The sequence below is a fragment of the Falco punctatus genome, assembly GCF_963210335.1.
Source record: "Falco punctatus genome assembly, chromosome: 5".
In the NCBI taxonomy this organism is placed as follows: domain Eukaryota; kingdom Metazoa; phylum Chordata; class Aves; order Falconiformes; family Falconidae; genus Falco; species Falco punctatus.
The window spans coordinates 19,450,470-19,470,994 of NC_137584.1; the positions used below are offsets into that span (position 1 = coordinate 19,450,470).

General features: G+C 40.5%; 1 protein-coding gene across 1 annotated transcript; it reads right to left on the bottom strand.

Moving 5' to 3' along the window:
- Positions 1-1,214: 1,214 nt before the first annotated feature.
- On the bottom strand, positions 1,215-20,516 carry LOC308064354 (elongin-A-like). Its single transcript, XM_080388695.1, has 11 exons — positions 20,185-20,516; positions 12,885-12,941; positions 10,938-11,050; positions 9,200-9,899; positions 7,661-7,760; positions 6,675-6,848; positions 5,965-6,062; positions 4,952-5,132; positions 4,364-4,487; positions 1,561-1,676; positions 1,215-1,425 (listed from the first exon to the last, which is right to left on the bottom strand). Exons 1-11 carry the CDS (start codon positions 20,494-20,496, stop codon positions 1,364-1,366), a joined length of 2,037 nt encoding a protein of 678 aa, XP_080244821.1. The 5' UTR covers positions 20,497-20,516; the 3' UTR covers positions 1,215-1,363.
- Between the last annotated feature and the right edge of the window lie 9 nt (positions 20,517-20,525).

Consider the following 20,525-nt stretch of genomic DNA (forward strand, 5'->3'; position numbering starts at 1 on the left):
CATTATTAACTTACCCTTACCCTGTGCTTCGGGGGTTCTAAGATGCCAAACCCTACAGAAGTATAAAGGAAGAAACAAGACCTACTTGCAGCTACTGCATGCAGTTTATAGGGAAGAATCCCTCCAATTTGAAAGCCATGCCTTCAAGGCAAAGTCAGACTTAAAATTCACACAAGTGAACTAGTTTAGATGAAGCAACTACAGGAAGTACCTCATTTCTAAAAGCAAGCCCATTCAAAGACTAACCCCAAACTGCAGCAGTCCCCAGCTCTTGAAAGGACAGCTATTCAAGAGCAATAACTTTTTCACTTTGAACACAAAAGGCTCATATTCAAGGTTGTAAGCTAGGCTTCTTCATGACAGGAAGACAGCAGGTGATCAGATTATAGCACGAGTTTTCTCATTTCCAGACTCAAACGTATTATTTTGCATGAGTTCTACAAGATGACCATAGCATCAAACTGACTCTTGGTTTCCCTCCCTTCTGCTTGTTCTCAGAATAGTATCTCCCACACAAGGACTTTATGCCTTTAGATGGTATCACATAATGACAGGTCTGGGTTTAATTATTGTACCAAAAATGTCCCAGCTAGACTGAGCTCTTGAATAACAAATGATTTTTTGTTAACTCACTGTCACGGCCTACCTCATTTACCCTGGCAGTATACAAATCCTGCTTTAAAGAAGCAATTTAAACATTGTCTTCTCCTACCTCTCCTTTAAAGACTCACTGCTTAAGTAAAAGGGCTGAAAAGCACATGATGTCCAGAGTAAAGATGTTTCAGAGCCCACTTCCAGGAGGTCAGAAGGTGAGCTCCAGGACTGTCTCATACAGACTCTTCTGTTTTGAAACAAAGAAAAACTAAATTACAACCAAATCATGTTTTTATAATAAAAAATATAAAAGTCTCCCTAGGAAAACCTTTAGTGAAACAAATACAGTAAAGTTTCCAGAACACTTTCATGCAAGAGAGGCCAAGACCTCTTTGCAATTGTATCCAAGTATACCGTGTGGCTATTTCTACAAGGTAACTTTAACCTGGGAGAAATACACCTACAGCTTAACTACATTCACAGAAAGCTTATGCAGATGCATACATAAACTGATAAAAACAACATCTATAAGAGTCCATATAAACTGATGCGTCATTAGTGTACTGACCTTGTATCAACTTTTTCCTCATTCATGAATAAGAACAGCAGCATGAAAGGACTCTGATGTTTCAATTTTTATTGCAAGTAATTCATCCATGCAGTGTTTCATAACCAAGGCAAACTGAAGAAAGTTTACATTAACATTACTTTCATTAGCAGTAGCATGATACACAAATAGTCACGTAAGCTTCGAATATGCAGCCTCATTTTATCGTCGTCCAGCTCTGACCTTCAGTGCTTTCAAAGTTTTCCTCATGATTGGTGCAATTTCTTCAATAACAAAATAAAGAGACCAGTTAGGATTACAGCTGTAACTTAAAAATGGTATTAGCATAAAACTAAGCATATATGATTAGACAGCAAGTTAAAACAATTATCTTTATAATCTCAGGCAATTCCATTTACTTTTGATAGGCTTCTTTCCATCTTGAGTCATTATGCTTGATCTAGAGCTTCCACTGTTGCTAGCAGGGATAGGATTCGATGAGTTATTTCTGTCTCTGCTTTCTGGAATCTTTCTTCTTTTAAAACAAGGAAATAAAAAAAGGCTGGCATTTGATATCAAACTACTACTCACTCTGGCTAGTTCTGAAAAATAAAAACTGATTACAAACACTTAAGACAACACATTTACAAATCATAGGACAATTCAAGTTAGAAGGGATCTTAGGTGGTCATCTAGTCCATTTCCAGTCTTGCACAAATTTTCCATTTATTTGATTTGTTGCATCTTATTTGTCTTTAAATGATCAGAAATGGTGACAGATCAGAACATTTAGGACATTATGAATTACAATGGTATTGCTGTGCTCTAATTTGCTCTTTATTTTCCTCTTTGAAGGCAGCTGAACTGCTAACCAGCTCTGACAGAAAATTACGGTAAATTTAGACAAGCTTTCATGGTTGGGTTTTTTTTTTGGGGGGGGGTGGTGGTGGTGGGTTTTTTTGTTTGTTTAGGTTTTCTATTTGATTAGTTGGTTTGGCATTTGGGTTTTGTTGTGTTTGTTTTAAGTAGAAGTGTCCAGTGAATGGCACAATAACTAACACTAAATATTAGGTTGGAATCCTCAATCAACAGGACAAGGACTAAAGCAGATGCAGATACAGAGCCGATGCCTACTGCTAAAAATATTTAAGCCAACACAACGTTGTGTCAGCAACTGGGCAGCTTTGTACACCTCAGAGCCAGTCACTGACATCTGCTGCCAGTTATCGTATACCACTGCACACTGAATGGCAAACAGCAGCCTGCTAGAGGTCTGCACATCTGCCATAAGACTTTCTAGCTCCTGCAAGACCAGCTGCTTAAGTGAAGATTCCAGCTGTACAAATTCTACAACTTGCAAAACTGACAGGTTTCTCAAAGGACATGGTCAAAGCAATGAAATTAAACTCGTGCCTAAACAAACTCTTGCTTCTGAAGAGGGCAAAGCAACAACCCTCTTACAGCTTCTTTCACACAACAGCAGTTCTTAATTTATCATGCCTGAGAGACACATGCAGGGCTTTAAGTATATCATTCAGCTACAGGTCCAGAGATTACTGGAGCAGAAAGGGTATTTACACTCCTGTACTTGAAACACCTAAACTGGAAGACTGGTTTGTCACAACACAGATTCCACCTCCCACAGCACAAATGAAAATAAAAGCCTAACTCAAAGTGTCTTAAGCTACTGCCTTGGTGGGGGACTATCTTTTCATTGAAAACAGCAACAGTATGGAAAGAAGCTTCCTAACTTCATCACCTAAAGGTGCAGCTATAAAACACCGTATCTGGTGTGAAAGCTGGTTTTAAGAAGTTCCTACATCCAGGCTGTCAATCCTGCTCCATACCACCACCATCTTGAGCAGTAAACCAAAAATGCTCAGCTAAGTCAAGCTCCTGAAATGCACAGAAAACATGCTTTCCTATGGTTTTGTAGCTCCCCCCCACCCCCAAGCCCCAGTGCAATAAACCCAGGTCAGTTCAGTTATCTAGTTCATATGCCTACAACTGCAGGCACCGCAGCATCATAACAGAAATACAATTACTCTCCTGACGTGTTCAGCTATACTAACCTGGTCTTGCATCACGTTTGCAACAACTTAAGTTTTATCCTCCCTCTTCCCAGCTATCTGTCACTATCCACTCACATATTTGTCATCCTGCATAACTATTCCCTAACTCAGATTAATGAAAAATGCTCCACCTGCCACTCCCCCAAAGGGAAAATTTTGAGAGCACTACCTGAAAAGCACTTATGCCACCACAGAAACAACCACAGGCAATGGGGAGACAAGGGAGGGCACCATGCTCGCCAGCAGCCACAGCAAAGTGAGCATCATAGCTTCAGATACCCACGTTCAGGCAGTATGAATACTTTCATAGCTTTTACGGTCCAACTGCTGGTGCATGGACTCATCAGCCCATGGGGTGCTTCTGAATCAAATTGCTGATTTTTCTTTCAGACAAAACCAGATATTCAAACAGTAAGAAGTACAGCAGCTTGTAACTGAGAAGGGAAGAAGAGGTAGAAGCTGGTACTAAAACTGGTTTATCTCCCTGTTGCAGCCACCCTCTTGGATATAAGAGAGTTCATTAGGCTGGCAGGAACAGTAGCACAAACATCACATCTCAGCTTTGGTTCTCATGGCTGTTTAACTACACTGAACTTTGATATCACAAAGAAAATTTGGCTTTGTGCTGTACAAAGGAAACATTTGTGGAATTCTAGTTTTCTGTTCCTCCAGTGTTGGCACTGCTACAGACTGACTGTTCTAGACATTCCTTTAAGCTGCCAAAGCAGAAACCAAACGTCAAGAATATTAAAAGTTGCTGAGATTCACTCTGGTCAGCTGTATCACTCCAGGAAGCTAACTAGGATTTCATGAAAGAACACGCGAGGCTACTAGGCAGGTTTATAAACATGAAACATCAACACTGGAATCTCCCCAGGATGCCAAGCAGCATTAGTGTAATCTGGAGAAAAACAGCATCCACTCACTCTCCAGCTGGAAGGGTGAATTCACCACTAGCATTTTGGAGAAATGTGCCATGACAATGCATACACAGCAGAGGAGCACATAAGACTTAAAAACCAAGTCATTTCTAGCCACTAGTTGCTTAACAAAAGAGCAATATTTAGAACTTAGAAATACTATGCCAGCAAGCTTTTGTACTGACAAAGACATGGAAACTCAAGTTAAAAGCATAGTATAGAACACTTACTTGTACTTCTCTATTGGATGAGGTTGAGTGACAGGTCCTGCTGTCCCATGGATTGCTTGCTGTCGGCGAACGTTCCTGGGTGGTTTTGCTGCACTGGTCACGTAAGCCATTTTTGCTTGCCTGCCTAATACAGAAGGAAGGAGAAGAGGATACATGACTTTTTTTACCCTTTATATTCAGAGCTTGGTTGATAATACTGTTATGTGGCAATTTCTAGGTTTAAATTGGGGAAAAAAAATTCAGGAAAGCAGAATCTGGTACCAAAGTAGTATCTGAACCATGAAAAATCATGTACAGGCTACATACAGTATTTCTTTGTACTAACTTTGGTATTTGTAATTACATTTGTAGTCTGCATTGTTGCTTAGATTTGTCTACTGTATGCTGCAAGTATGATGCATTGACATATTGTACTTTTTTAAGCAACTTGTAAATTAAAAGGAACAGTGTTCTTTCTTCGTGACTTTTCCTAGAGGTACAGCACTAGTGCTTAGTGCAAACAAATCACTAAACTCTACATATTAACTGTCAAGAATAGCAGAAGAGACTGGGTTATTGTAAGTGGAAAAGCTAAACCACAGATTTTACCTTTTGGTTTCTCTGACTGAGCTGAAAGAATATTTTTTGTAAGCATCTTCAGTTTTTCCTCTCTTTGATTAAATAGTCTCAAGTACATTTCACGCCAAGACTCATATTCCAGGAGGCTCTCCTTTTTAAAATCTCTCTGGCAGTGTTTCTTCCACAAGTGGTCAGACTCTTCCGTAAATGTCTAATTTGAATACAAGATACCTTAAATCAAAGATTTAGAAGTAACATTTTCAAGAGTACCTGTTAGCTGAGCCTGTAGACAAAGCCCAATCCCCCAGTAGAGAAAGGCAGAGAACAAATCCCACCACACATGGTGTCAGAGGTGCTTCCAACACTGAGCATGGCAATACCACGCAGAGATACCAACTTCAGTCTAGAAGTTATACAGCTTCAAATAGCAGAACTCTATAGCTGAGTTAATAAGCTATGCTTACAGTCCAGGCTTGCATTTCCAGCACAGGCTCAAGCCACATGAGCTCTCAACTTTAGGCGTGCAGAGAAATAGCTAACTTGCACTATGAAGTACTGCACACTCAGAACCTCTTTTCCAAATGCATCATGGAGCTGAAGTCCTAAGAGTGTAGAGAAGAAATCTGCCATACATATGAAATCTCATCCCAGATACTTCCCAACTGGTATGCTTTGCAGCCTTAACAGTTTGTCACTTTAAAACAGTTGGTTCTATTATGACTTTCCTGGCTATTTCAGTAGTAAATACTGTGGTGGTTTGTGGGTTTTTCTTTTTTTTTTTTTTGTATTCTTATTTTTAGAAACAGTACTTTTCTAACCATGCTGGCTTTCACTCAGTCATCAGTAATAATTCTCCCAAATGCTTTAAATCCTTACACTTGAGAAAAGAAAGCTTGATAATGACAGCTGAATTCAAAGAAAAAGTATGCAAGACAGAAAACCAGTGTACCCCATGGAGAATCTATCAAAAAGGGTGCAAGGAAGGTAGAAACTGAGGCCTCATGTCCTCTGTGGTTCCCTCAATTTAACAATGCAGGATTTACCGGATTACATTCCTCTATTCGTAACAACTGCTCTGGTGTGCAACGTGTTAGCACAGGCTCAAGAATTTCAAATGGCACACCTCCTACTTCATGTAGCGCTACAAAAAGAGGACAGTACTTTCAGTATCTCGTTTTACTCAGCGGGTAACACCACTCAAACAGTTTAAAAATAAAAATGGAAGTTAATTTCAGTAAACACTAACAGAACACATGTTTTGAAGTTAGGCTATGAAAATCTAAGTCAGCAGTTCCATACTGACTGGCAGTTATATTTTAGGATGGAGAAAGCATCTTTGAACAGCTATTGCCTCAACTTTACTTATGTGCATCACTCCCCTCTCTGCCCACACAAGGGAATAAACAATTTCTTGATCACTCATTCTAATTTATGCAAATAAACATCCTGAAGAAAAAAAAAAAAAAAAACAAACACAGCAGGCTTTTGGGTTTATAATTTATAGGACATTGTATTTTAACTAAAACTGGAACTTTATAAAAAGGTAAGCTTTCAAAGCAAGACTATATTTTAGCCAGCCATAAATCCCTTTTTTTTTTTTAAGCGCCTTTCAACCTGCTCTGAGTCACCATTTGTAGGGAGGGGCAATATCTTTTAGTAAGCCGGTTGCTGGCATGGAGAGAAAAAAAAAAAAAAAAGAGAAATCTGATACACTTTCAGGCACAGCCTACTAGAAATCACTTGAAGTACTCACAATCAATATTATTTTGAAGCACACGGATGCACTGTTCATACAGTGTAAGCATCTTCGAAAGACAGACTGTTTTAGAGCCAGAGTAAACTTGCATTTTAGAGTTCAGTCTCCGCCCTGTGAATTGAACTGTCTCTCTGACTTGCTGGGGTGCTTCTACAACAGGTGCTAGGGAAGCTGCAAACAAAACATCAGCAAGGCTTAATCTCTCTCCTGAAATTTTACAATGCTTTAAACATTCAGCTCTGAGAAACACAGCTAGTAGGACACATGTATTAATTTTTCTTGAAATACAAAGTTACCGCATCACAGTTTGGGGCCCTTACACATATTACATATTACAGAAGATCATTCATCTAACACTAAGACAGGATGCACATTGCAAACGAGCTGCACCAACTCAAACCAGCCTTACATGAGCTGTATTCACATCTAGATTACTCTGTTACCAGTCTACAGCACATTATTGATCTTCCCGAGTTATCCTGGAGAAGCCAGAAGCCTCAACAGCAGTGATGCTTCAAGACCAGATTGATACGAAGCCACCGAAACCTCACAAAAGCTGCTAGGGAAATCACTGGCACTTTGTCATCTACCTATAAAGATGCTAGCGATTTCCTATGCCAAAGCTAGGCCTAGTGCCTCCTGTATTTGTTTCACCTAAGATAATTTTTACTAAGGTTTCACCTGCTACAAGGTATAGACAGAAGTAAAGATAAATAGAGCCTGTAGAAGTACCACCTGATCTATGCTTTCTCTACATCTGTGGTAACCTTCCACGTATTTCTTCATTCTGCAAGCCATAAGAGGGAAGCCTTTCTAACTCCCTCCACTTTATCTGTAGAAATTATGTTGTAGCTGAAGGTGAGGCATTTCTTTGCACTGACAGATGAGCTAATATAGTTTATCAGCAAAGCGGATAAAGACATCTCCACACAGAAATGAAAACCTGCATTATTCCACATATATCAGCCTTGCATACTACTTACCTTCAAAGTCTGCAGCATATGAGGCAGATGAGACGGAGATGCCCGTCAGAAATTTAGGCAATGGAGTATTAAGGAGATCTTGGAGGGATGCAACCTTGGCCTGTGCACAGTCAAGGAAACATTGCTTCAACATTACAAATTTGGGTTTACTGAGGCTTAAGATAAGCTACAAAAATAACCACCCTTAAGCAAACCCTAAAGTAAACCAGGATAACTGGAATTATTGGTTTTCTGCACCGAAATTTATTCACTGGATTACTTTCCAGCATACCCTTTCATACCTTACCAAGACTACATCACAAAAGGAACTCAGTGGGGTATCTGCGATCGGTGCACAAGAAGAGGTGAAAGAATAAAGTAGATGTGTTCAACTAACAGGCTTTCACATCAATCACTATTGAGGTTAGAAGCATGCAGTGAATGAGACAAAACTGCAAGATGACAAAACCACAATTAAATGTTTAAAAGCAAACTAAATGCCATCCTGAAAGATAAGAAACAGCTTGTCCTATCAAGTCTCCTATATTGTGCTAGGTAACACATGTAGCTTAAAACTTTCACAGGTAACCTCTTAAAAAGAGATTTAAAGATCCAGCAGTCTGGTAGATACAGGTCCCTGCAAATGCTCAGCATTATGTCCAACATCTAAATTGGGTCTTAGGTGTTCTCCAGTTATAAGCCAGGCACTTACAGCCCAAAACTTGTGTCTCCCTGAACTTCATTTCAGTATCTTTCTAACTTTTCATGACTGCTTAAACATCTGAGATTTTTTCTCAGTTTATGCTAGAGTATTATACACAAGCCTCTACATTAATGTTACTCCATTTGGGACAGAAGATGCCACATTCAGATTGTAGATCTTCCACAACAAGTAAAGCCTGGAGCTTTCACATCACAGTAAAGATAAAAGACTAGAGAGACCTGTAATTCCCAGTGCACAAAAGCTTTTGTGTAAACGGTCTAATTAACACGTTTAGATCTACCTTGGCTCAGAGGAGCTCCTTAAGTTTGTTCCACTTCAAGGAACTAGGGTAGTCCACATACAAACATGTATAAGCTATTTTTATATGCAATACCATGGTTTATTTCAATGCATTAAAAGAAGAAATTTTAGTTCCACTTCAGACCTTAACGTTCACTATTAAAGAACCACAGCATCTGACAAAGTGACTATGCTATACATAAACAGCTGCTACAGTCACAAACCAGGCCGCTCAAGAACAGAAGGGAACATCCTTCCAAAGGTACCTTTACTTTGGAGGTAAAAAGCAGATTAGATGATATGGATCAAAGAGTATTTCCATATTGGAAATTATCCTAAAAAAACAAGACAAGTCAATTGTAAACTTCCAGTTTCCAATAAACAATCATTTTTTTGTCCCAGTTACTGCAATTATTAGCAATTGTAATGCAGCTGGTATGTCAGAGCCATGCAGTCTGTTGCTTAAAATAACCAGAGATTAACTTCACTGGAAAATAAGAGTCCGAAGCAGTTATATGCAGTTTATTTGCTATTATCTCAACCATGCCATGGTTTACCTTTTTATTGGGAGTTTCTGATCGATCACCCTCATGGTTTTTTACATCTTCCTCTCCTCCTTTTGCATGAGAAAATTTTGAAGTCTTTTGTGGTAGTAAGTTGTTCTTCTGTTCACTGCACTTCTTTGGCCGTTCACCTGTAGAACTGGCCTTCCTCTTTCTTTTTTTGGTAACCTGATCATAGTTAAGATAAGATTCAAAAGACATAGCCGGGGGCTCAAATTCCTCATCACTAGGTAATTTGGCTTTGCTTTTTATGACAAGTTTTTGTTTTGGTTTCTTCACATGCTTAGGACTTCTCTGCTTGGAAGTATCCTTACTAGGCTTTTCCTTCAGGGATGATAAGTCTTTATTAGCTACAGAGGAACACTGCTCTTCTGAAACTTTCTTGCTGTCCACGGAGGTTCTCTCTTTGAATTCACTTTCTTTAGCTTGAGGATTGGTACCCTGGGAAGCACGCTGAGAACCACTGCTGCTACATTCTTTATTGTCACATTCTTTTTGAGACTCAGAATCTCTACTTTGGTGGGCCTTTTCGCAAGTATGCCACTTATTCAACTTTTTAGAAGCAGGAGTGCTACCAGAACTTCTGGAGGCCAGTACAGATGCTTTGGTCTTCTCCGAAGGCTTCATCTTGGAAACTGAAGATTTTGTCTCATCTTTTTCTTTTTCAAAATTTTGCTTTCTTCCTCTGTGACTACTGCAACATAAAAATAAATCACATCCATACTTTTTTAGTTTAACCCGTATTAGTAAAACTAAAAGCACTAAAGTCACACCACATGTCATAATTTCACAAGACCCAGAGTTGTGCTCTTATTCTTCCATTACCGCTAGAGAACCCCAGACAAACAGCTATTGGGTCCAGCACCACTAAATACTGCTACAAGAATTGACAGCAAGACAAGTGGGGAGTAGGGACATAACCATCAGTAGGAAAACATATGCAACAGTACTATTTGCTTATAACATGTTGGACACCACTTTTTACCCAAGTTTCCCTGCGTGCTTTATAATACAGACATGGTACTTGAGATAACTAGGAGACAGAATTTTGACGTGCTCTGTAGGTGATACAGATTACAACAGGTCAACCTTTATGCTTTGCTTATCATGGATTCTGGTATTACACTTTTCTATTGTTTGAACAACTTCAGATCTAAAAACATACAATTTAATCAATCTAAACCTTTGGCTTCCTCATCTTAACTGCCTCACATTGCCAGAGGTCTGCATAATGCCTAAAGCACAGTCCACCCAGCCACAGCAGTGGTGACTGCTTTGCATCTCTTCAGTGTGACTTCCCCAACATGGGAAGCCCCTCTCAGTCCACAAGAACATTACAGGAAAGTCCTCAATACAACCAAATCACTGGAGAGCTGCCTCATTTCACTACAACCACTGGGAAGAAAGAGCAGGCTTCCCACTTCCCTGAAGTGCAGAGCAGTGCCCAGTCATCGGCTTAGTCCTGCTTGCACCAGCTGGGAACCAAGAACTGTGCCAGTCAGAAAAAAATATAGCTAAAGTCTGAGTGCTGGCTGGCTAACCAACCAATACTGGCTGCTCTGATTTGTTTTGGTATTTTATAAAAGACAGACTCATTTCTTCCACACAATTTATGCATTTGTCCTAATGCACGTTTGTCATTCTAAGCACTTTCCTAAGCTTTCCAGTTTGTGTTTTATGAAGTTACGCTGCCGTATAATTAACTTTTTTCTAGAAGTTAGTTCATACTTACCTCTTACTTTCTGGATGAATAAGTTTTTTCCATTGTTTTACCAGGGTTTTAGCTGCATTCCCAGCAGTGGCATGTTTCCTAAAACCGTTAACTGTTTTGCCTATGCCAGTTTCCTGTTGAAGACAGTGCAAGAGAGATGTACAGAATAAATCGTGACTAACATCCCAAATACAACCTTCTCTAAAACTGCTACAAACAGTATTAGTGTAGTAGTCAGAGCAGTCCTACAGCAGCTGAAGAAATAAATGCACTCTTTATACTGTGAACAGAACTGAAGGAAAGGTAGGTATTTATAACCAAATATGGGGAACAAAATGAAGTCTTAATTCACAAAACTAAGAGAAGTCATTTTCCTCCATTAAATGTATGTGTTTCAGGAATTTCACTTGGCTCAGACGCTTACGCCCACAAAATGCATATTGCTCCAGTGAATTAGAGTAATCAACTCAAATTCCTTTTAGGCTTATGCAGGTACATTTTAGCATGTTAGGGACCACATACAATATACATATTTTAATCGAAAATGCATCTCAACCAGGAGCAGTAGAGGGTCCGAGGAGCAGAGTTCATGACTAAACTCAGTTTCAGCACAGGAAGCAAAAAAACCCTCTTGACATTTAAAACCCGTCGTTTTCTGTTTTCCCCCAGTACAAATATTTTCACATTACCATTGTGCCTTCAAGTCTTGCTCTAGTGAGTTTTACGTTACTTAAGCACTTAATCTCGCAGACATTGAGTGTACAGAGAATCACAGGTGACTTTTTTAATCCTGTCTTATTGGTATCTCCGATTCACAAACTCTCAGTTTTAAGATGCACACAAAACCTGGAATTCACCAGGTTAGCAGCAGCCTCTTAGTGTTCCTGCTAACTAGTGAAATGATATTTCTGTGAAGTCTGAGCTAGAGCTATACGCATGGTATTCCCACATAATCAGCTCACAGCTTAGAAAGGTCTTCCTTAAATTCATTTTAAGGATATATAGCTTCTATATAATTTGAGCAGTAACGGTTTGGTAGGTTAGTGTATTGCAAAGAGATGCAAGAAAAAACATAAGCTACTTATGTTCTTCAAATGTGTTAAAAATATATGTGGAGTCCTCAGTTGTAAGACATCTCTCTCCTCTATTTGACTTGAAGTTTTCCATCAAAGTCTCTCACATAAGACACACAAGTTTGCCGGGAACAGGAATTGCCTGCAGAAGCGCTTCGTCATTTTAAACAACTAATTGCAATGTAAGGTTATTTTGTTTTCCAATAAGAATACATAAATATTACTGTATTCCAGTAGAAGTCTACCCATGTTTAGGCAGGTAAATGCTTTTGCCTGAATAGGCCAGCCAATTACTTTAATTACCATATTTTTCTCTTCTTCTTCAAAGAACTCTCTCACAAAACCCACATTTTTCTTCTTCCCAAAATACAGACACGTTGCTCATAATAACTAGAAGCTTCAGAGACCATTGTAAGAATTTCTAATGTAAGATTTGATAGGATGCAGGTTTGGTAAGGGTCCAAGTCACAAGCATCCTTACTTGGGATAACTGCTCTTTAAATGAAAGTAACTTCAAGCTGCTAATAAAAGCTAGATTTAGACAACTGACCTAAAGAATGGTTCACTCATATTTGCTTTGACTTAAGCATTGAGTGGAAAACAGTTCTACAGTGAGAACAAACCAACCCTGACTAGTGAAGTACTCTCTATATGCTCAGATTCCTGCTCAGTACTATCATTGTTGGCATAATACTGTGTTTGTCAAGTTCTATGCCCAGCTTCCAGCTGGCTTTTGGAAAAGGTTCCATGGTTCCTTGTACATAACTCTAAATGAATCATGATTAAGAGTCAAAATAACAAAATGCAACATGTTCACTGCTTCTGTGATTGGAGACCCCTGACATTTACACAGTAATTCACTATGGAAGAGTTGAATGTATTTTTGGTCACTTACCACTAGAATATCCAGTGACATATCCAAATCCTGTAGTACCTTAAGTGTTTTTATAATCTGGAAGGAAACATTAGATTATATTTTTAAAACAAGTCTTCCTAAATTCTATTCTGCTTTTCTTATCCTCATTCACATTTAATCTAAAAATAATAGTGTTAAGAGGAATATCCAGTAACTCCAGGAAAATGTAAGCACTCCTTTACTGCCCATCCAGGCTGTGCTTAAAGTCTGTGCTGCGAACCAGTGCAGTTCTGCCAGCCTCCCAATTTCAGTAACACCAGAAAATCCAGTAGGTATGGATTTACCACTACACAGATAACATTAAAGATCAAGAATACAGTAGTACAGGGGTTATATATATATATATATATATATATATATATATATATATGCCCACACTCCTTGTGTAGCAGTGACCCTCATTTGTCACTGAGCCAATGGAAAAGCCACATCATGCAGAACCACCACACAAATCAGCAAGTCCTCCAGCAGGCCTCCCAGACAGCAGCACCACTCCCTCAGCCCAGGCCAAGAAACATCAATAAAGCTGGTGGGAGCCCAGTTCAGAAAAAAAATAAGGTTTTGAAAACTTAACTGCAATTTGTACATTAACAAAGCTCAAGCTAGAACAGCTGTTTTGTTTCACACTGACAAAGCATACACCTGTTACAAAACTCAACGTTTCCATCAGAGCCAGAAAAAATTTTTCAATACAAAATGCTCATCTTCCTATGATAAGTGTTTTGATAACACAACTCTCATTTGTAATGAGTATAAATTTCTTTGGCAATGGCTATACAGCACCCCAGAGGTTTGCAGGTGACCACACGCAAGCAACGTGCCATATCTTTCACAAACTTCCACAAAGCTATTTTATGTAAATGAAGAATTAATGTGCAACTGAAGTAAGAACACTTCATAGGGCTTTCACAAAGCTGGAATGCAAGTCAAGCTTTTCAGATCATTGGCACTTCTAAATGCAATGGCAGGAACCTGCAGGAATGCAAAACAGACTACCCAGAAACTTTCTAACTGTAACAACAGCTATGCTAATTCAGATAACTGATGGACTAGCATTTATGATATTAGATAATGCTACTGAAATGGTGTTGCAACAAGTGAAAGAGATACTAAAATAAGTGAGCAGCAAGCTTGAAACAATTTACAAATTGCACTGGGGGGGATATTTTTCTCCACTGTTGTTCAAGTTTCATTGTTCCTATAATGCATTACTAGTGGAATCTCACACTTGACACTGTGTACAGCGGGCTCTGTCTACGTGCCTGGCATGCAGTTCTTCCTGTAAATCATTCACCTTGCAACAGTGTTTCTGAGACCTAGACAAGTACAGGAGAAATGTTTCACAGCCTGGAAAAACATGAGAAAATCTGTAACAGTAAGGGATACACCTAAGACCAGAGGTAACAAATCACCTCACTCCCCAAAAGTTTAGGTAACTACAAGATGGCAGGATACCTACAAAAAATTCCAAACCAAAATTTTGGAACCAGTATGAAAACCGTAAGTTCCACTTACCCCCTATTTAAGAGCAAGATACTCCCTGAGCCAAAAAGTTGCATTAAGAATATATGCAGTGAAATGAAAAACAATTTTGTATCTCAAAAGAACTACTCTTCCTTCTGAGAAGAATACAAGCTTAACATTTAACTTTTTCCAGATGCTTCACAGGTGTAGGCTGTATATATTTTGTGAACTGAAGACTTTCTAAATAATCCCAACAAGGAAAAAAATACATTGCAAAGATGCTTAACTAGTAGAAAAAAAAATGCTTACAATGTTAATCACAAGCATTATAAACTATGTTATCACTATCAGGTTAGTTAATTTTAATTTTCTTTATTTAAAAATTATATATCCCTATTCACTTAATTTATTTTGCAATGAAAAAGTAACTTCTTGCTGAAAGATTATAGTAAGCTATATAGGATGACTAGATACTGTGCAAACCACTGGGAATAAATCCCATAGGCCAAAGACAAACCTATATGTTTGAGAATATTAAAAGATGTTTTCATCAAGCTACAAAGAGAATGGGGGTGTGTGTGTGTGTGTGTGAGAGTGTTTCCTCTTGATTGGGTTTTGGCCTAAGTTAATTCATAAAGCCAAGTTCATTTCAGAATAACAGATTCAGGAAGCAAGCAATTACTGTTCAGACAACTTCAAACCAACAGGCTAAATTACAAAAGTACCCAGATGGCAAGAATGTCCCAAATCAGTCAACACATTTCAATGAAAAGCACAGCTTTCAAAGTTTTCTAAATCAAAGACCACATATTTGAAGAAAGCAAAATGGACAGTGTATCACATTTAGCAAATAAAGACAAAGAATAAGGTTTCATTAAAGAGAAAATAGAAATCATTGATCAACCACTCTGACAAGCCTTTTAGGAGAAGTGATCCTGATCTCTTGATACCAAGGAACAGCTCAGGCTGCAGTAAGACCAGCAGCTTTGTATGTACAGAACTAGGAAAGGAGAGCGAGCTTCATTTGCTTGGCCAACCTTAATGGCAGCATCCAGCCTGCCGGTAGGAATCACCCATCTCAGACCTTAGCATTTAGAACCAAACTTACAGACACAATCAAGGAACAAGTAAATTTAAGTTGTGGCAGTCAGTAACAGCAGAGAGACTTTGCATTTATCCTGTTTGCTAAAGAGTTCCGATTTCTCTGTCAAAGATGAGGAGGGGCCATTTGCTTTTTAAATCACAAATGCCAAGCTCCAGTATCTGTCAGACTTTGGCGAAGGCCACAGAAAGGTAATACTATGAAGCACAAGTCACAGGAAAGCCTGTCACTGAAACAAAAGCTGTTAGAAACACCAATGTCAATGTCGTGACATTTATATGGTGCACCACAATTATTGCATAAAAGAAGGCAAAAAGAATAATTTGTTTGAAGTCTGTTCTAAGCAGGCCTCCAAAAACAGAACAAAGGTTGACTACTGAGGTGCCTTGCTCTACCCATATCTTTCACCATAGCATCTGTAGTTCATCTGGGCTCTTATCTCACTGGGCTGTGCCCAGTAATTTTTTTCTCAAGTTCTTCCATATACACACAATACATATGTAACCCTCCACGGGTTTTCAAACAATTTTACCTTGCATACCACTATCAGGTATACCCTCATGGAACAACTCTATTGACTTTAAAAGAGATGGTAAACTTCACAGAAAAATTATGAAGAACATAAAAAAGTTACCTCTATACACAATTCCTGAACCATTCTACATAATTCCTAAATGCTGATTACCAAAAAACGATCCAAAGCCTTTAGGACTGTTGTTTTTCCAATAAATGACATTCCAAGCAAGCCCAAGACACAGGCCTTCATGCAACATAAGCAGAGCTTTATGGACAGACTGAGAGCTGGCATACACATAACTGAGACAAAAGCAAAGGTGACAATAGGAGTAAGAGCAAGCCAAGATGAAGGGGAGGATGGAAAGTAGGCAGGCATTTGGAAAACAGAGGGCAAGGGTAATGAGCAATGGGTAAGAAGCATGTAAGCAACCAGATTTTCCAGAGTCAAAACAGACCATAAACTGATGATCACAACAGATGCCAGGTACACAGAGTTTGGTCTCTTCTCACTGCATAAATGTTGCTCCATCATCCCTTACACAAGTGTTGTACAGTCTCCTTATTTTTCCTAGCTGAGCCTGGACCCTCAGGAAGGACAGGACTTGTTAACAGGTCCCTAGGTCATCTGTGTCAAGGGACTGACTCAACAGTTCACCACAGTAACTCTTTCCTGCTTTGTCTCCCTCCCTCCTTGCTCACCAGCTGCACCTCTCTCTCAAAGGGATCCCTATAATATTTAGTTCATTCTCTTCTATAACACAGCCCATGCAATTTCACAAAGTCCATAACATTCAGCTGAGGAGACACTTCATCTGAAAGAGCACCCAGACTTTGAAGACAACACATTAGAAAAACCCAGTGCATTCCCAAGCAAGTCATTCCTGTGACCTCAGTAAAAAAAAGCAAACAACTGTTTGATTAAAAAAAAAATTGTTTTGTTTTAAGCTATTGAATCTAACAATCTCTTCTTGCTAACTTTTTTAGTTAGCAAATCTAAATCTAAAAATTTTTGTAATCTTTTTTTACAAACATCCTTTATAACACAGAAGTGTAAACACTAATTCCACGCTTCACCTTGGTTCTTTAGTTTCAGTAAGTTATGCTAGTCAGAGCTATAGGCATTCTCTGGCTGTCTTATTATCTTTCCAGCTTGGCAGTATTGCTTTTAAAAACAGTCCCCAGAACAGGACATAATACTGCTGTAATTGTCCCTCTAATACTATATAGCAGTAATAACATAACCCTGGTAAGCTACCCAAAGATAGCATTTATTCCATAAGCCGCTGCATTGTACTACAATTTCATGCTCAACTGGTAATACAGCAGAGCTCCAAATCATTTTCTGAGTCTATGCTTTCCAAAATACAGTCTCCCATCCTGAGTGACCTATATTCATAGCTCCTAGCTGTGACTTTCCACTGAGCCATGTTAAAATGCATGTTGTTCAAATGAATGTAGACTAGCACATGATCAAAGTTGGTTTCTAGAAGAGTCTCCCTTCATTTGACACAAATTACTTTAGTATTTTTAACATTTCACCAAAATGCTTACTGTCTTCTAAATTAAGAAATATTTGAGTACCATCATGTCAAGGACAGGTGCATACTTGGCCCTCACCCTCAAAAAAACCTCACCACAAATCCACAACCAAAACCACAAGCCAACATTGTTTTCTGTTGAGTTCTGGCACTTATTTTTGGCAAGTGCAATGGAAATCCATTTATTGTATTGCATCAGGTCCATAACACAGCTAGCGTAATCAGCATCATACAGAGGCAAGTCAAATGCCTTAAGTCTTGCGTATGTTTATGACAGCATCAGCTGAATATAATTTGAGATAAATTCGGCAGTACATATCTACACAGTCTCATTGAGTGGCAAGGATTATGGCACCCTCCTTTAATTCTGCATCAGTTACATATTATATGCAACACCATGCAGCTGCTCAACACATTCCTTCATGATCAATGTCAATGAAGGCTATTTCATTTACCTGTATGAACAACAGGACAGTACTTTTCTTCCTGTCCTGCTGAACTCCCCTAGTACCTTGAGCATCATTCAATACCTAAATCATTAGTTCTGTCCATTCTTTGGTCAATTCCCTGAAAAATCAATAGGGTGGCTATCAAGCCTTGCACATTAATAAGCTTTTGACATGAACAATCAATGTTCTGCATCTTCCCTGGTTACTATCACATCACAAAGTTATTTAGCAATTATTAAAAAGTGCCAAGACAAATACTGTTCTCAAGTATGGGACAGAAATATTTGACAACACCTATGCTTACCTATATACCCACCTGTGATATTGATTTTTATGTATGTGTGGCAAGAATAATAACTTCCCTTTTTGCCTTTAAACATGATAACCATGTATTTTCTGTTACTGGAGTTACCTTTAATTAGCAGTGCACTTCACGACTACCAATTTACGGCTATCAGTTTCTCATTCCCCCTACCACTCCTGAAGCCCCTGTTATCCACAAACACTTCTACTTCAATAGACACAGTTATACCAGGGACAGCAGAAGTGCTGCAGCACCACCATTAGTCCCATTTTGTGCAGCACCTGCTTGCAGTCACGCCACATAAAAACCGTGCCATCTCCTCCCTTAATGAAATCAAATCTGCCAGGACTGTTTACATGTGTTGCTAGAGTTGAATGTATTTTGGAATCACTTAAGAATTAACTACCTCTAGAATTGTTTCTTTCTTTTCCCTTTCAATGTCTTGTTCAGAATAGCATATCAACACCAACCCCAAGTGTTAAAATATTTGAAGATTATATTATCTGATGAATTCTGTAGCACAAGAAGAAACCCTAGGCTCATTGAACTGCAGATTAAAACATCTGCAATACCAGCACAGATATTTGCCTTTTGGACAGACACAGCTTACCACACTGGCATTCAGGAAGATAAACCCATTATTGGCTAAGAAAATCAGTATTTCCTATATCTGCATATATACAGACACACTTCGAAAACACACAGTAGATACGAATGATAACTAAGCCTTTCATGTTCGTTAACCACCAAATACAATGCAGATTAAATTTTATTGTCCCCCATACTCCCACAAACTTGCATCAAGATTTAAATCATGGCAAATGCATTCTGTACTTTCAAGCTGAATGCCACCCTCAAAAGAAAACCCCATCCTTTTGAATATGCCTTCTTCAGTCAAATGTGATTTATTACTTCATAAAACACTGAAGCCAACTTGCCACATACTGCTTTGCTTCCCTGTCCTTTAGAGTCCAGGCTGCTGTTCAGAGAACAGAGCCGTGCCTTCTTCCTACCCCCTCCACTCTGGGGCCCATGCTTATATCCCCACCTGCCTCTCAGTACCTAGGGAACATCAAGCACAGCTTCTGTAGGCTGCTATGATCCATCTCCCCACTGATAGCTGCTTGCTTCAAGTATTCCTTATCTAGTCCTTGCAGCTACTGAGCAGCCCCAATATCCTGCAGAGGTTAATTTCTTTAACAGATAAGTGCAGCTTTGCTCTTTTTGCACCAGGAGTAGCAACACAGCTCCCACTCTTCTTGCTGCATGCTGTTGAAACGGAGGAGAAACACCTATTTCACCAAGAAAAGCTCTTATGAACACAGAACTTAGCACCCCGGCTGCTGTGTTTTGAGCTTCTGGCCAGGCTGACAAGATCTCCCATAGCCAGCACTACCTGTCAGAGGTAGGGGCATGACACCCAACTTTGGTTGCCCTTCTCCTCACCCGGCTGCACACAAGGCCTCCTGGCCACCCACCCAAAGCTGTAACCCCCTCCCTACCTACCCAGGACATAACCACCTGTGACCCAACTGCCACGCTGCCCTCCTGGTCATGGCAAGGGAGGGAGGGACGGAGACCCAGGGCCAGCACCTCACACACAGGCTCCCCTCGGCAGCCCAGCCGGCCCTGCTCAGCCCCCAGCCTTGCTCGGCGGGGCCGGCAGCCAGCGCCAAGGCGGGGCAGCAGGGCCGGGACAGCGCGACCCGCAGCCCCTCAGCGCGGCGAGGACCAGCGGCCCCGGCCGGCCCCACCGCAGGGCTCCGCCCCACCCAGAGCCACTCACACCGCCGATGCGCTACATGTACGCGTGTAAACATATACAGTATACGTAAAGAGACCGGGGCAGCCTCCTGGCGCCCGCCGGGGAACCTCTGCCGCCCCTGCACGGCCGCAGCGCCGGTACCTCCGCGGGCTCCTGCCCGCTGCCCAGCCGCTCCTTCAGCTCCAGCACCCTCCGCGCGTCGCTCCGCCCCTCCGCCATGGCGCCCGGCCCGGCCGCCTGCCCTGCCAGGCCGCTCCACACCGCCCGCCCCTCTTGTAGCAGCGCCCGCCGCGCCATAGGCGGCGCCGCGGTCCAGCGTGGGCCGGCACGGCACGGCCCGGCACGGCACGGCCCTGCGCCGCCTGAGGGGCGCGGGCGGGCGGCGGCGCCTCTCGCCATCCCCAGCGGGAGCCGCGATCTCCCCAGTGTCGCCCCCCCGCGCCTTCTGCCCATCGCCGCGCCCCCCGGGCCGCCCCACGCCT